Source organism: Poromitra crassiceps, assembly GCF_964638095.1.
Source record: "Poromitra crassiceps genome assembly, chromosome: 25".
Classification (NCBI taxonomy): domain Eukaryota; kingdom Metazoa; phylum Chordata; class Actinopteri; order Beryciformes; family Melamphaidae; genus Poromitra; species Poromitra crassiceps.
The window spans coordinates 19,391,961-19,406,921 of record NC_139649.1 but is presented as its reverse complement, the minus strand read 5'-3'; the positions used below and the strand labels follow the sequence as shown (position 1 = coordinate 19,406,921).

The 14,961-nt window shown below is 44.7% G+C and overlaps 1 protein-coding gene across 1 annotated transcript in view; it reads right to left on the bottom strand.

Annotated features, from left to right (window-relative positions):
• Positions 1-14,287, bottom strand: part of frmd4ba (FERM domain containing 4Ba) — a gene marked incomplete at its 5' end in the record, with an annotated part of 39,076 nt that extends 24,789 nt beyond the window's left edge. Inside the window, 7 exons of the mRNA XM_083660614.1 lie at positions 4,030-4,154; positions 6,388-6,444; positions 7,910-7,994; positions 8,360-8,452; positions 9,811-9,905; positions 10,456-10,521; positions 14,126-14,287. Coding sequence (XP_083516740.1) covers positions 4,030-4,154; positions 6,388-6,444; positions 7,910-7,994; positions 8,360-8,452; positions 9,811-9,905; positions 10,456-10,521; positions 14,126-14,287 — 683 coding nt within the window. The remainder of the gene's footprint in view (positions 1-4,029; positions 4,155-6,387; positions 6,445-7,909; positions 7,995-8,359; positions 8,453-9,810; positions 9,906-10,455; positions 10,522-14,125) is intronic.
• Positions 14,288-14,961: the final 674 nt, after the last annotated feature.

The following is a 14,961-nucleotide window of genomic DNA, read 5'->3' as shown; positions in this document are numbered from 1 at the left end:
ACGATATTTCCGAAAATCGGCCAAATCCGGCTACTCCTCAGGGTTAATGTGTATGTAAAAACTGTTGTCTGTAAAAAAAAATAATAATAATCTCTGGCGGACCACCAGGCGGAGCCCCTTGGACCACCACTGGTCCGTGGAGCACGGTTTGAGAACCAATGAACTAGGACATCCTTGAAATGCCTAGATCCACTTCTATTATACTGTACCAGCTGAGCATATAAAAATAACCATGACATGAAAATAATAAAGACATCATGATCTTGTTAGGCCAATAGCCATTTGGCCCTGAACTTGACTTTTATGAGCTTAACTCTTCCTCTGAGATCCTGAAAGATTAATGCGATTTAACAACCGCTGACATGCTGGAACCATAATGATCCAGTTATATGAACCAGCAGTACTAAACAAAAGCAAAGGTGAACCGCTCCAAAGGCAGCGCCACTTGAACCACCCCCTCCCCAGAGCTGCAGCACCTCTCCTAGGTTGACTGGGTTTTGCTGCCATGGCATTTCGCCGGGAGTTTGATGGCGGCATACATACATTTGATGGGGCGCTGGGGCCTGGCGTTGTCGGGGTGATCTACTCCGCAGCCACACTGCCCTGTCAGCAATCTGGAATTCATTACTACGTCTGTTATCTCCCTGCAGCGTGGGGGCAAGTCCTACACCCAGGACGGGCCCGGCCCAGCCAGTGTGGGAGAGATAATACTCGTGTGTCAGCTATCCCAGTGGGCCCAGAGACGTGCTGACTGTGTTGAGGGAGCACAATGAGAGAGAGCCTGTTGCTGTGAATGAACCACTAACTACTAGGCTACACCTGCAAATAGAACGGAGCGCTAAAACTGTCCGGGGTGTAATACTGGCTCATGTGTGGTGTAATACTGGCCCATGTGTGGTGTAATACTGGCTCATGTGTGGTGTAATACTGGCTCATGTGTGGTGTAATACTGGCTCATGTGTGGTGTAATACTGGCTCATGTGTGGTGTAATACTGGCCCATGTGTGGTGTAATACTGGCTCATGTGTGGTGTAATACTGGCTCATGTGTGGTGTAATACTGGCTCATGTGTGGTGTAATACTGGCCCATGTGTGGTGTAATACTGGCCCATGTGTGGTGTAATACTGGCTCATGTGTGGTGTAATACTGGCCCATGTGTGGTGTAATACTGGCCCATGTGTGGTGTAATACTGGCTCATGTGTGGTGTAATACTGGCTCATGTGTGGTGTAATACTGGCCCATGTGTGGTGTAATACTGGCTCATGTGTGGTGTAATACTGGCCCATGTGTGGTGTAATACTGGCTCATGTGTGGTGTAATACTGGCCCATGTGTGGTGTAATACTGGCTCATGTGTGGTGTAATACTGGCCCATGTGTGGTGTAATACTGGCCCATGTGTGGTGTAATACTGGCTCATGTGTGGTGTAATACTGGCTCATGTGTGGTGTAATACTGGCCCATGTGTGGTGTAATACTGGCCCATGTGTGGTGTAATACTGGCTCATGTGTGGTGTAATACTGGCTCATGTGTGGTGTAATACTGGCCCATGTGTGGTGTAATACTGGCTCATGTGTGGTGTAATACTGGCTCATGTGTGGTGTAATACTGGCCCATGTGTGGTGTAATACTGGCTCATGTGTGGTGTAATACTGGCCCATGTGTGGTGTAATACTGGCTCATGTGTGGTGTAATACTGGCCCATGTGTGGTGTAATACTGGCTCATGTGTGGTGTAATACTGGCCCATGTGTGGTGTAATACTGGCCCATGTGTGGTGTAATACTGGCTCATGTGTGGTGTAATACTGGCTCATGTGTGGTGTAATACTGGCTCATGTGTGGTGTAATACTGGCCCATGTGTGGTGTAATACTGGCTCATGTGTGGTGTAATACTGGCTCATGTGTGGTGTAATACTGGCTCATGTGTGGTGTAATACTGGCTCATGTGTGGTGTAATACTGGCCCATGTGTGGTGTAATACTGGCTCATGTGTGGTGTAATACTGGGTCATGTGTGGTGTAATACTGGCTCATGTGTGGTGTAATACTGGCTCATGTGTGGTGTAATACTGGCTCATGTGTGGTGTAATACTGGCTCATGTGTGGTGTAATACTGGCTCATGTGTGGTGTAATACTGGCTCATGTGTGGTGTAATACTGGCTCATGTGTGGTGTAATACTGGCTCATGTGTGGTGTAATACTGGCTCATGTGTGGTGTAATACTGGCTCATGTGTGGTGTAATACTGGCTCATGTGTGGTGTAATACTGGCTCATGTGTGGTGTAATACTGGCTCATGTGTGGTGTAATACTGGCTCATGTGTGGTGTAATACTGGCTCATGTGTGGTGTAATACTGGCTCATGTGTGGTGTAATACTGGCTCATGTGTGGTGTAATACTGGCTCATGTGTGGTGTAATACTGGCTCATGTGTGGTGTAATACTGGCTCATGTGTGGTGTAATACTGGCTCATGTGTGGTGTAATACTGGCTCATGTGTGGTGTAATACTGGCTCATGTGTGGTGTAATACTGGCCCATGTGTGGTGTAATACTGGCTCATGTGTGGTGTAATACTGGCTCATGTGTGGTGTAATACTGGCTCATGTGTGGTGTAATACTGGCTCATGTGTGGTGTAATACTGGCTCATGTGTGGTGTAATACTGGCTCATGTGTGGTGTAATACTGGCTCATGTGTGGTGTAATACTGGCTCATGTGTGGTGTAATACTGGCTCATGTGTGGTGTAATACTGTAGTACTACTCTCTGTGGCCGATTGATAGCCTGCAATAGGGCTCGACATTTAAGGCTTGTTCGGGACAAGTGGATTTCTTTTGTAGGACAAGTGGAAGAGAAATGTACTTGGCCCAACGGACAAGTTAAAAGTCCACCGTTTCCTCCCACACGTACTTTACTTGGGTGGGCCACCCAGGTATATTAATGGCCACGCAAGTATATTTGGCAACCCATTTTAGCATGTTTTATTCTGCTTTGTGAAACATGATGCCGGATTTATCAGAAGAACTGAGTGAATTGTGAAAAGTCTGTTTGATAAGTTAATTTACATTTTAAATTACTTGGCAATAAAGTCTTCAACTATTTCCTACTGTCGGAGAAAAACCTCCTTTGCACACAAAGTGAGAAATTATTGTTAAACGACTCATTTTTACCCGGACAAGTGACTTCTGTGCCTGGACAAGTGAAAGGTACATTTAAGTGCCTCAAAAAGTTAATGTTGAGGCGAGCCCTGATAGTGATTCAACCTATAGCGCCTCAAAGCGTTTACATTTGCTGTTCTAAACAACACCTACAGTATATCCCATTTGATTTGCTTGCTCAAGGTTTATTCCATGAATTCGCTGAGGGTCTACTGGGCGTTCACACCAGGGCCAATTTCGCAAATCTGTGCGACGAGATTACATACAAAGTCAATGCAAATGCTCAAGTAGATGTGATTTCGCCCCGGGCAGCACGAATGAGGCGAGTGAGGCAAATTTTCGTGGCGCGTGAATGACGAGTTTTTCACCTCATCGCCCGTTCGCTCAAGTTGAACATTTTCTTCGAGTTTAGCTAAGCTTTATTCGGCCTTAAGGTTGGTGGTACCAGTTAGGCTAGGCAGGTTAGGTAGGCTTGTTTCCAACATTTTCTGTTTCCTGTACTTTGTTTTGTTTCCTCGTGTGAGGCTGTTGTTTGCGAAGGGCTACGCAAATAATCTTGACAGGGTCCCTCTTTCCCTGGAGAGATCCTCTGGGTTGTGGCACGGCGCACGATTGCGCAGTTGAGTGTGGAACACGCAAAGCATGCGGAGCGTGCTAGAAACTGGCATGCGACCGAAAATGAGCACGCAAAGCTAGAAATGAGCGCGCTAAATGTCTAGTTACTTTAATGTTGGAACACAATGTATTTCTGTTCTAACTTCTAGCAAAAAGTAATTCTGCACAAATTCAACCCCAATGTTGGAGCTCAATGCTCGACAGGGGGTTGGCCTAGACCACGTAATAGCCTGACTATGGTGAGCTCTCCTGACGCCAAGTTGTCTACCATTGGGCATGGGGTCAGGCTCATCCCTCTTAAGGCAGGCTGCCTGTAGGAGGAGGAGGCCTCCCTGACTCCTCCACAACTAATCTCACTGCTCCAGGCCCTCTGCTGATACTGTGAGAGGAGACACATTCATATTGTATGTTTTATGAGGGGATTTACTGGCCCTCCTCCTCTCCTCTCTCACAGAAGTAGAAAGGAAAGGCATCACGGAGAGAAATGAGGCATATTACCATAAAACACCTGGGGATGCACACATACTAGCATCAGATATCAGGCCAATACCATGCTAAAGTACAGTACTGTGTTGAAATAATCCCCGACTCCAAACACTACAATATCCAACACCTAGAGCCAAGTGAAATATGTCAGAAATTATTGGCAAGCAATGTTGTTTTTGTCTCATTTTTGTCCAATGACCCCCCACATGATGGGCTAAGAAGTCTATAGTGTTCAAAAAGGAACTGTGTTATGAACTCCAAATCAAATCTCGCTGTTAGAATCAGTATGAGCAGGGGAAACTGTGGTATTTTGCAGAGAAAGTAGTCTTCAGTTGGACACTGATTCTAACAGATTTGTTGGCAGGTTCTCTTTTATTGTGCTTTCTTTAGTCAGCAGCCCATCCCCACACACCCACATCAGCTGCAAAAAGTTGGGACTAACTCAATTGAGCAGACTACACTTCAGGGAGAGGCCGTTTTAAATCAACACACTCCGCCATAAATCTGCATTGAACATCAGTGGAAAAACTGTAACACATAATTAATCACCATATGATCAGTCATGCTTGTAAATAATAGGGTGGTTGACGGACACAAATAGATGCTGCCAATTAGTTTTTTTTAAGAGAGAACAAAGATGGCGGTTTGACACGGACTCAAACTGCATTTTCAGCAATGTCACCATTCAAACAATGCACACACAATTCCTTACAAAAGCTTTGTATGCAGATAATGCACAGAGGCTTTTAGGGGTGGCGCGCTGGGAGCAACACACCGGTTCTGCTGCTGTAACCTGCCTAGCCACTCACTCAGACCGACAAGTGTTTACTGATCGCAGCCAATGCCCTTCATTCCTACAGATGGCAAAAAAAAAAAACAGCCCTTATCAGCAGGTCAAGCCTTGTGAGAACAAGACCTTCTCTACCAAAACAATCTCCACCAGTGAGGCGATTATGGACGTGTTGTGCAAAAACTCCCAGCAGTGTAACTGTACACAATGTCCAGGGGACTTGACATTTAGTAATGAGAGGTGATGCATGTCAGAATGAACAGCCTTTTACTAAGTACGCCCCCATGGTGCAAAATACAGCGTTTAAACATTGCATCTTGCCTCCAGAGGCAACGGTCGTCTGACAGTAAAACCAAGTGTGTTGATTTCCAAGAAAAGACAATGTTTAGAATATGTGGATGGCAAGAAGCCAGCTTGAGTTCAGTTCAATGTCACAAGTGTAATGCCAAGACAATTATTAACTGAGGGAAGTCCAGCGTAAAATAAAAATCTGAGCCAGCGAGGGTTGAATATTAACTGACGACAGATAGCCACCATTCACACACTAAGCATTGACCAAATAACTCAGCAAACCAACCCCTACTTCCTTGTCAGGGTACGGCAACAAGCACTTCATAGACAGCTTATTGTTTGCAATCAACTGCAGATTCTAGGATTCTAAGTTGTATTCATGTCTGCATACCCATACTGCAAAAAAAATCAACATAGGTTTGGATATATGATTCAAAATACAGAAATTGACTAAAAATGGGCATGTGTGCAATATATCGATGACATTATGACTCATTCTACATTCTCTTCCCATGCATATGTTAACAACATTTACAAATGAAAGGTCACTCAAAATATATTTCGAATGAATGTCATAATCATGCACAAAACATTGTGGCAATCATAAACATATCTCACCATATCATTGACATGTGAGATGTTTTCATTCACATTAAGTTGTAATAGTATTTATTAACAGTGATAGTAGCTCCTTACCTGGTGTATTCTCCCTTGGCCTCCTTAAAAGAAAATAGAAAACAAGTGCCACCATGAGAAAAGCAGAATAGGAAAATGATCCCTGCGCTACTACACGCGCACAATCCTGCACAAGTAAACATGAATAACGTTACAGTGGCTGCTTGTTTAGCATAAAATCTCCCTCATATTAGCAGAATATTTCTTCTCTTTATAGTAGAAAAGAGTGGCCAATTCCTCAACTGCAACTTACTAAACCGTCCTCAAAGAGACAACTGTTTTCAAATGTGGCACGCGACCGTTTTGAATCGCATTTCTAGAGCCACACACATTCATTGTGAAAAGCTCGCGACAAAACTCTTGCTCTTACCTGCAATGCGAATGCGGCTAACTTGAAAACATTTTCACTCTCCACTTCGATGGACTCCTGTTGTAGAAATGGGGGGAATTAATGAGGTTGGAAGAAAAGAATATAAGCAAAGTGCACCCCGTCCGAAACACTTGACTTGAGTGCAAATCTTTTCAGTCCCGTACCTCGTCCCACCGTTACCGACTGAACCACTGCGGCACAGAAGACACGGTCTTTGAAAGTGTCAGAGAAGTCTTTTTAAGACCGTTTCTTACAATTCCAAAAGCCGCGAGCATTTATAAAAACAATCAAAAATCACAAGGGTGGTTTAAAAATAGTCAGAATAAGCGTTTTGTTTCAGGCTACCACCCCTCCGTGCAGTGGTACGGTCCGAAAGCAGGTTCAACAGTCTCCGTCTCCCATGGTGACCGCTCTGCCCTCCCCGCGGAAGAAAAAAAAACACTGCATTGGATCGCATGCTGCCTTCAAGTGTTCCTTGTAAGTTCACTTGCAATTCCAAATACAGTTCACATGAACACATAATGTTATCGGACACTGTAACCAGGGGGCATCTCCCTGCCAGAAGGGGTATAAGGAGTGACATTGACGAGCAGCACGCTTTTCTTCCAAACGTTCAACTTTTCTCAGCTTGTGGTGCCCAGAGCTTAAATGCCAGGTGCGGTCCTTGAAAGGTCTATAGCTGTTGTATATTTTCTAGCCTATTTGCATAGGATGCTAAACAATAGAATATGATAATAAAATACATAACTTTAACATCCATTGTTGACACGGCTTCCATGCTCCCCACCCCCTAAACCTCACTTATGAACCCCTCCTAGATTATTAATGAGTGCTCCAACTTGTAAAATTGATATTTCCAATAGCACTTGAAGGCAGCAACTGACTACAGGGAGAATAAGTAATAACGAGCATGTTGTAAAGTGTAGTCTTAATAGGAAAAAGATTTCCCTGGCTAGGAGCAATTCTGAACAAATGTAGCTTCTATTTTTTTTTATAATCAGTGTAAATCAAAATAATGTTACAAAGTGCAAGCTGTGAAGGCAGCATTTCAAGGGCAGGTTTATAGGCTAACTCTTTGTGATGAATGGGCAAATAGTAAAACATACCTACAGCTTTGCAAATGTACAGTATAATCAGCAGGATTTTCAGAGCTGGTAACTGGAATATTGTTGTTTCATAAACAACAACATTTCATAAACAACATGTCTGCAATAGGCTATATTTATGAGCGTTTCTTTTACTCATCAACTCCCTCCCATCTTAGCCTCTCAGCTGGATGAAATCTGTTGCTTATAAATCTATTTGTGGGCTTACCCATCAAAAATGATGACAGATCAATAATTGGATAATAGGATTCATCCTATAAAACCATTGTGTGTGCGCACTGCAGTGATCTGGTTACTGAAGGACAGGTCAAAAAGAGTTACTATTTTTTTAGGTCGCTTATTGAAATTAGAGACGAGATTTCACAAAAGACAACATTCTCAAAAGAAACTTGCAATAAAAAAAAGTATACACTTACATTAAACACTGCGGATTTAGCATTCAGAAAGAACAGCTCCACTGTTGTGTTCTCTTTCAAGAATGTGATCCTCTCAATGTAAAACCTGCAAAGAGTTGATTCTGGGTCATACAACTTTGAAGTGTGTCAGTGCAGTTTGCCAGTGCTTCAACATGCTCATATGCAGCGGTCATATAGCAGAACTCCAACTATGTTCCATCACCGCCACCTGCTGGTTATAACCAGCCATACACTATACCACTTCTAAGGAGGCCATGGAGCCACAGCACAGCTCTCAAATACACCAACAGGCTTTCATGATGAAATGTCAAACTGAGCTTCAAAGTTGACCTCACACATAATAAAATCACATAAAAATATCATCACAGGCAAGGCTCAGTAGAGGCTGATGCTCTGGAAAGCATCGCAGTGTTGCACTTGTTGGCGAGCTCTTGCACGGAGAACACTCACCTCACCAGGAACCTGAGCTCCAGAGAGTCGCTCTTCTTGGAGAAGTCATGATCAAGGACCCTGCGATCCAACTGCAGCCAGTTACTCTGACCGCTGAGGAGGGATGAAAGCACGCATCATACAGTTACTCTGACCGCTGAGGAGGGATGAAAGCACGCATCATACAGTTACTCTGACCGCTGAGGAGGGATGAAAGCACGCATCATACAGTTACTCTGACCACTGAGGAGGGATGAAAGCACGCATCATACAGTTACTCTGACCGCTGAGGAGGGATGAAAGCACGCATCATACAGTTACTCTGACCGCTGAGGAGGGATGAAAGCACGCATCATACAGTTACTCTGACCGCTGAGGAGGGATGAAAGCACGCATCATACAGTTACTCTGACCGCTGAGGAGGGATGAAAGCACGCATCATACAGTTACTCTGACCGCTGAGGAGGGATGAAAGCACGCATCATACAGTTACTCTGACCGCTGAGGAGGGATGAAAGCACGCATCATACAGTTACTCTGACCGCTGAGGAGGGATGAAAGCAGGCATCATACAGTTACTCTGACCGCTGAGGAGGGATGAAAGCACGCATCATACAGTTACTCTGACCGCTGAGGAGGGATGAAAGCACGCATCATACAGTTACTCTGACCACTGAGGAGGGATGAAAGCACGCATCATACAGTTACTCTGACCGCTGAGGAGGGATGAAAGCACGCATCATACAGTTACTCTGACCACTGAGGAGGGATGAAAGCACGCATCATACAGTTACTCTGACCGCTGAGGAGGGATGAAAGCACGCATCATACAGTTACTCTGACCACTGAGGAGGGATGAAAGCACGCATCATACAGTTACTCTGACCACTGAGGAGGGATGAAAGCACGCATCATACAGTTACTCTGACCACTGAGGAGGGATGAAAGCACGCATCATACAGTGTGCTGAAATCATGTGACTCTCAGATTATTTACCTCCTTATTCCCATCCCCTCCCTTTGCCTTCTGACCTCAATAAGACTTCACCTCATTAAAGGAACACTCCGCCCTACTATTCATCATTCATCTAGTTTGACAGTTATTGAGAGTTGATTTGAGTTCATGAGTTATTAATTTGAGTTAGTGTGGACCAGTGATGTCACTGGTCCACACTTTAACACTCAATAACTGTCAAATTAAATGACAGACTTCAAAACCGTTTACAGTTTTCTGATATACTACTGATGTTCTAATGATACAAAGCTGGTTGAAAATGGGTGGAGTGTTCCTTTAAGTAAATAAAGTTCAAGCTACTGTAAATGCATGCACCATGCACGCAGGCGCACACACACACACACACACACACACACACACACACACACACACACACACAGAGTATACACACACACACACACACACACACACACACAAACACACACACGCACACTAGGCAGTGATTTGGGAATACTTACGTGTCATCGATGAAGTATAACCCAAAGTACTCTTTCTCCTTCAGGTTAAAATGTGAAGAGACCAAATCGAGCAGATCACGAGACAGCAGCTTGGGCTGGAGAGAGTAACAGCCAAAACACACAAGTTCAAATGTAGCATTAAGACCATCATCTGGACAGGTTTAGTGTATTTGCACAGCGATAAAAGACACAATGTGATGTGCTAGGAACAACTAAAACACAATGATAAAAGACACAATGTGATGTGCTAGGAACAACTAAAACACAATGATAAAAGACAGAAAGAAGAGGAAAAACACCATTTGTTCACTTAAGACCCAAGGGGCTTGCAACACATCTGACATCTTCCAGCCCCCTTTTAGCGAATTAGCATAACACAAGCACACACCTTCAAACACACGCACGCACGCACGCACGCACGCACGCACGCACACACACACACACACACACGCACACACACACACACACACACACACACACACACGCACACACACACACACACACACGGCTTCCATGCCAAATTTCCGCCTCCTTGGGCGCAAACTTTTTTGTGGACCGACCGACCAACAGCGCAGCTAAAAATCCAGTGCATCACCATCATTTTCAAAAGCGTCCCGACTAAGAAGAGATGGAACTGAGCCATACCTGAACCAGCAGCTCCAGCTTCCGCTCATCCAGCAGGTGAACCTGGCAGAGACGGCCCTCTGTCATCTGGAGGAAGAGAGACATGAGACATGAGACATGAGACACGAGACCTGAGAACAGACATGAGACGTGAGACGTGAGACGTGAGAACTCCCACAAGACAACTCTCTGTTACTTCCTCCACCTTGGCCTCAAAGCAGCGCTTCCCATATTCGGGCCCCCGGGATAAAATGGCTGCCTCTCCGCACCTTTATGTTTGTCCTGTTAGTGGCGGAATAGCTAAGCAGAGCCCCTAGGGAAGAGACTGCATGGGACCTGTCACCTGAAGGAGATTAACGTCATAACAAGATTGTAATCCTTCGTTTGTTTATTGTGCATACAAAGTGCAGAGGGCAGCCCAGACATTTCTGCATAGTAAACCTCCAAATAAGGAAGTCTTTGATTTTCTTTTGCCATGCAGGTCCCATACAGGCTGTTGCTTGCTGTCTTTTGTCCCCGCCTGTCCTTTCTCTGCATCAGCGCAAATCACTCAAATGTCATCATCCAGGCTTCTCCTCTCCTGGAAGGAAGGCCATCTATTCTAAAGACAATGAAGTTGTTCAATAGTTTAATTGCATTCCGCCTCCATTGTTCAAATGAATGTATTTAAGAATTCATTCCGCAGCAGTCAGCAGGAGTGTCCTTCACAGAAGAGAACACATATTCAAAGTATTGTGTGGAGATGGATGATATCATCAAGTGAAATTTCACCATCCATAAATTCAGTCACCACCAGCACTGTTATTCACATTTTGTTGGATTTTTTTTTTTATTCCTTTGTATATATTTTGATAACATACTGGAAATGTAATCTTGGAATGCATTACTGACACAGCATTGTGGATCATGATGCTATTAGTTTTCCTGCATTCTGGGTTGTAATTTTCAAGTTAAAAGTGTTTCATATAAGGATAGACTCTCTTTAGGAACAAAAATAAGTTAATCATGATGTTTTTTTTCTGAATCTGTAATCACCATTAGTTGATATTGGTGGTTGTGAGATGCCTTATGATGACCACCAACTGGAGGTCACAGTTCGCCGACCTATTGACTTATGATGACATCACTGGTTATGGACGGTACAACACTTCACAACACAGACCAGGTCAATATTATATGAATAGGCCTATAGAGACACCAAATCAACACATTAAGTAAGTATGATTTTTAGTCTAGGTTGTTAAAAATGAGTACAGTCAGAAATTATGAATGCTGCTTTCTTATTCCAAAAGAGAAATAATAATGTGTTTTTGTTCTATTCATTCATCTTTCCCAGTAGTATTGAACTAATCTCAGTACAAGTGGGAAGAGCATCTCTGTCCCTGTGTGCGTGATGGCGTTCTTGCAGTCCAGCCATGCGGCCACGATGACATTTATTTTGGTGACTAACATGTGGCACCCGACTGCTTGAGCTTGGCCTCTGCGGTGGAAAGTGACGGTCACGCTGGCGTCCAGCGTGACCGCAGGGCGGGAAGCCGGCTTCTAAAACCGCCGTCCACCACGACACATTGTTCCCTCCCGCCACAACAGAGCTGTCATTTCACTTTTACACAAGCCACTCTCCGCTTTGTTTTTCCAACGCCCCAAACCTCACTGACATTTACTGCTCTGTGGGCGAAGCTGTGCGTCTGAAGAAAGGGTTTGCCTTGGAGTCACGCGAGCTTCAGATTAGGCTAATAACTATATATAACTGTCTCTCTAACATACTGGATTTCAACACTTTAGCCTACTCAATCTGTGTCCAAGTATGATGTGAGTTCCACAGCTGGAATTTACCACCTAAATCTGCAGTGATTCAGAAGGAACCGTCATCACTGTTACACAACATGCTAAAAACCAAGAAGAGATCAGTGCTGCTGGTCAAGTGAATCTCAAAACAACATGTCATGTGATTTGCCTTGATAGAGAGGATTATTGTGGCTGTTAATTACACAAGCTCCATTGTCTAGGAAGGGATTAGTCACCATGGTAACCCTGTCCAGGAGTGGTGTGGCTGTCCAGTGGCACAATCCTTATTGGGGTACATCTATCAATGCTGCATTGTGGGAGGCCAGTGACATCAAAACATGGAGAAATGGACAAAGGCCTTCAGTCAACGCTCCCAGCCGGCTACTGCCGCCGAATTTCACATTCACCTTCAAAATGGTGTCCATGACTTGTGGTTCAGAGTGATTCCCAATCTCTAAATCCATTTCCAAATGATTCATAAAACACTGATGGTTAAAAACACACTTTCTATGGCGCTGTAGTTTGTCCTGTGATGTGGAATATTCACAATCGCATTATTTTCTCCACAGAAGCACTAGCAAAGCTTTTCAAATGCAATCTTTTTTTTTTTTTTAAGGCTGACATGGATCAGTGGCCTGCATGCAGCTGAAGAGAGGAGCAGGGCTTTGGGGAGGTTTCCCCCTGATAAAAGCAAGGTCAGATGATGGGTCATGACCATGACAGGGAGGTCATCACCCTGAAGCCCTGCCATTATGGGCGGGGAGGCTCTCTTCACACGACGACCCCCCAGCCTGGTCCCTGCAGCTCGGACCAGGTCTGAACCTCCACTCCACCCCCCTCTCCCACCTACTTCACCCTTTGGAACCAGGAGCACGGAATACTTGTAACTGCGTCACATACTCTAAATACAAAAAAATGTATATACTCCAATATGTTGTCTCGAAAATGTGTTCTGATTAGACACTTGTGTAAAATTACAGCATTATTTACGGAGAAAGCGAGAAATTCAGAAGGCAATTTAAACAGTGGTAGGTGTTCAACATCCTTCTATAATGTGGTAGAGAAGAAAACGTGTTTGTTTGCAAACCTGAAATACATTTGCTGAACTTTGTCATTTTTTACTTTTTACATTTTCTTATGTGTACATTTCATTTATACATAAAAAAGTGGAAAAATAGTCTGAAAATAACTAATCAATCAGAACACTGAGTTTGACCGTAAGTGGCATCTACGGTAATACAAATCCATAACATTTTCACAAGGCATTGAGGCAAGACATTCTCACATCACAATATTCCGGTTTGAAGTGAAAATGGGAAACCTGGACACTCCCAAGTTTACAAGAACGGAGCACTTACAAGGAAACCCAAAGTTCACAAACGCAAAGCAGGCATTCGAGGATGTTTAGTGTGCCGCCTGCCTGCCCACACAGGCAGCATTCAGGTGTTCCAGCAGCAACAAGCAGCATTTTCAAAGACACAACTCAGAAAGTTCTCGTCTTCAGCCAGACGGCGAGATAAAACGGCCGCTCCTGCTGCTTTCTAATCACTGCCATATGTGCTATGAGACAGAGCCTTGTTCAAAACAGACTGTGTGAGTCACGGAGCCGCAGCCTGGGTCTCCTAACCTCCTCCACACAAACAAACACACAATGAGCCAAGTGAGAGTCAGCAGCACCAGGATACACTTTACCCGGGGTTGGAGGAAAGTGGAAGGGATTAACTATTACAACATAAAAGCATCACAAATGAAACAAGGCATCTGGCACTGTGTGATTACCAACATAAGGTGTCAATAAAGCAAAACAATAAAACCAGCCATTCATTGCCAGTATGTTCAACCTCCTCTTCGTTTGCACAGAGACCAATGAATCAGTCTGCTCCAGCTCCATCAGTTAGCATACCTGGTAGCATTCCCCGATGCTGAGCCATGTCTGCAGGAAGCGTCGGCAGGGCATCAGCCCGTGGTTGTACCACCTCCTCAAGGTCTGCTGTGCCAGGCCCCAGACAACCTGGCTGCTCGACGCCACCAGCTCCTCCACGCCGCGTACGATGTGCACAGCCATGGCGGGCAGCACTTTCTCCTTGGCGGCCAGTTTAGCCCCCGCCTACCTGCCGACGCCTGGCAGCTTTAGAAGCAGAAGAGGCAGCACTGTCTGTCCCTGTTCTGCTGTCAGAGAGCGACAGACATCTGCAACAGCAGCAGCACACAAACAAACTCCACTATGTCTTCCAGCTGATGTCATGTCAGGGAGAGTCGGCGCTGTGGAGAGGCTGGAGTGGAGCGGAGCAACGTGCCTGAGGCTCGGTCCTGGGCCCGGGTCCAAAACACTGCCTCATAGAGCGCAGGGGAGGGCAGGACAGACAGAGACTCCCCCTCCAGACAAACACACTTGTATACAAACACTGAAACAAAGTCCAGCCGACCACTCACTCGACCCCCGTGCTCTCTCCTCATAAATACTCTTCTCTGTGACTCACAGTACAATAGGTCATCCACCCCTGAGATAGGTTTTGTTTTGTTTTCTTCTTATGGCTGTTTACTTTGTTTTGTTTTGTTAGGAGTTTTCCTCCTCTGTGAGGTTAAAGGTCACATGGCAACTTTGTAGCCCTCGAACACAATGGAGGTCAGCTGCATCAAAACATGCGCCTGAGGCAAATGACATGACCTAATATTTCTATAATAGCACAGTATGATAACATTATTTCAATTTCATTGTCTCCAGATGGGCATTGGGAA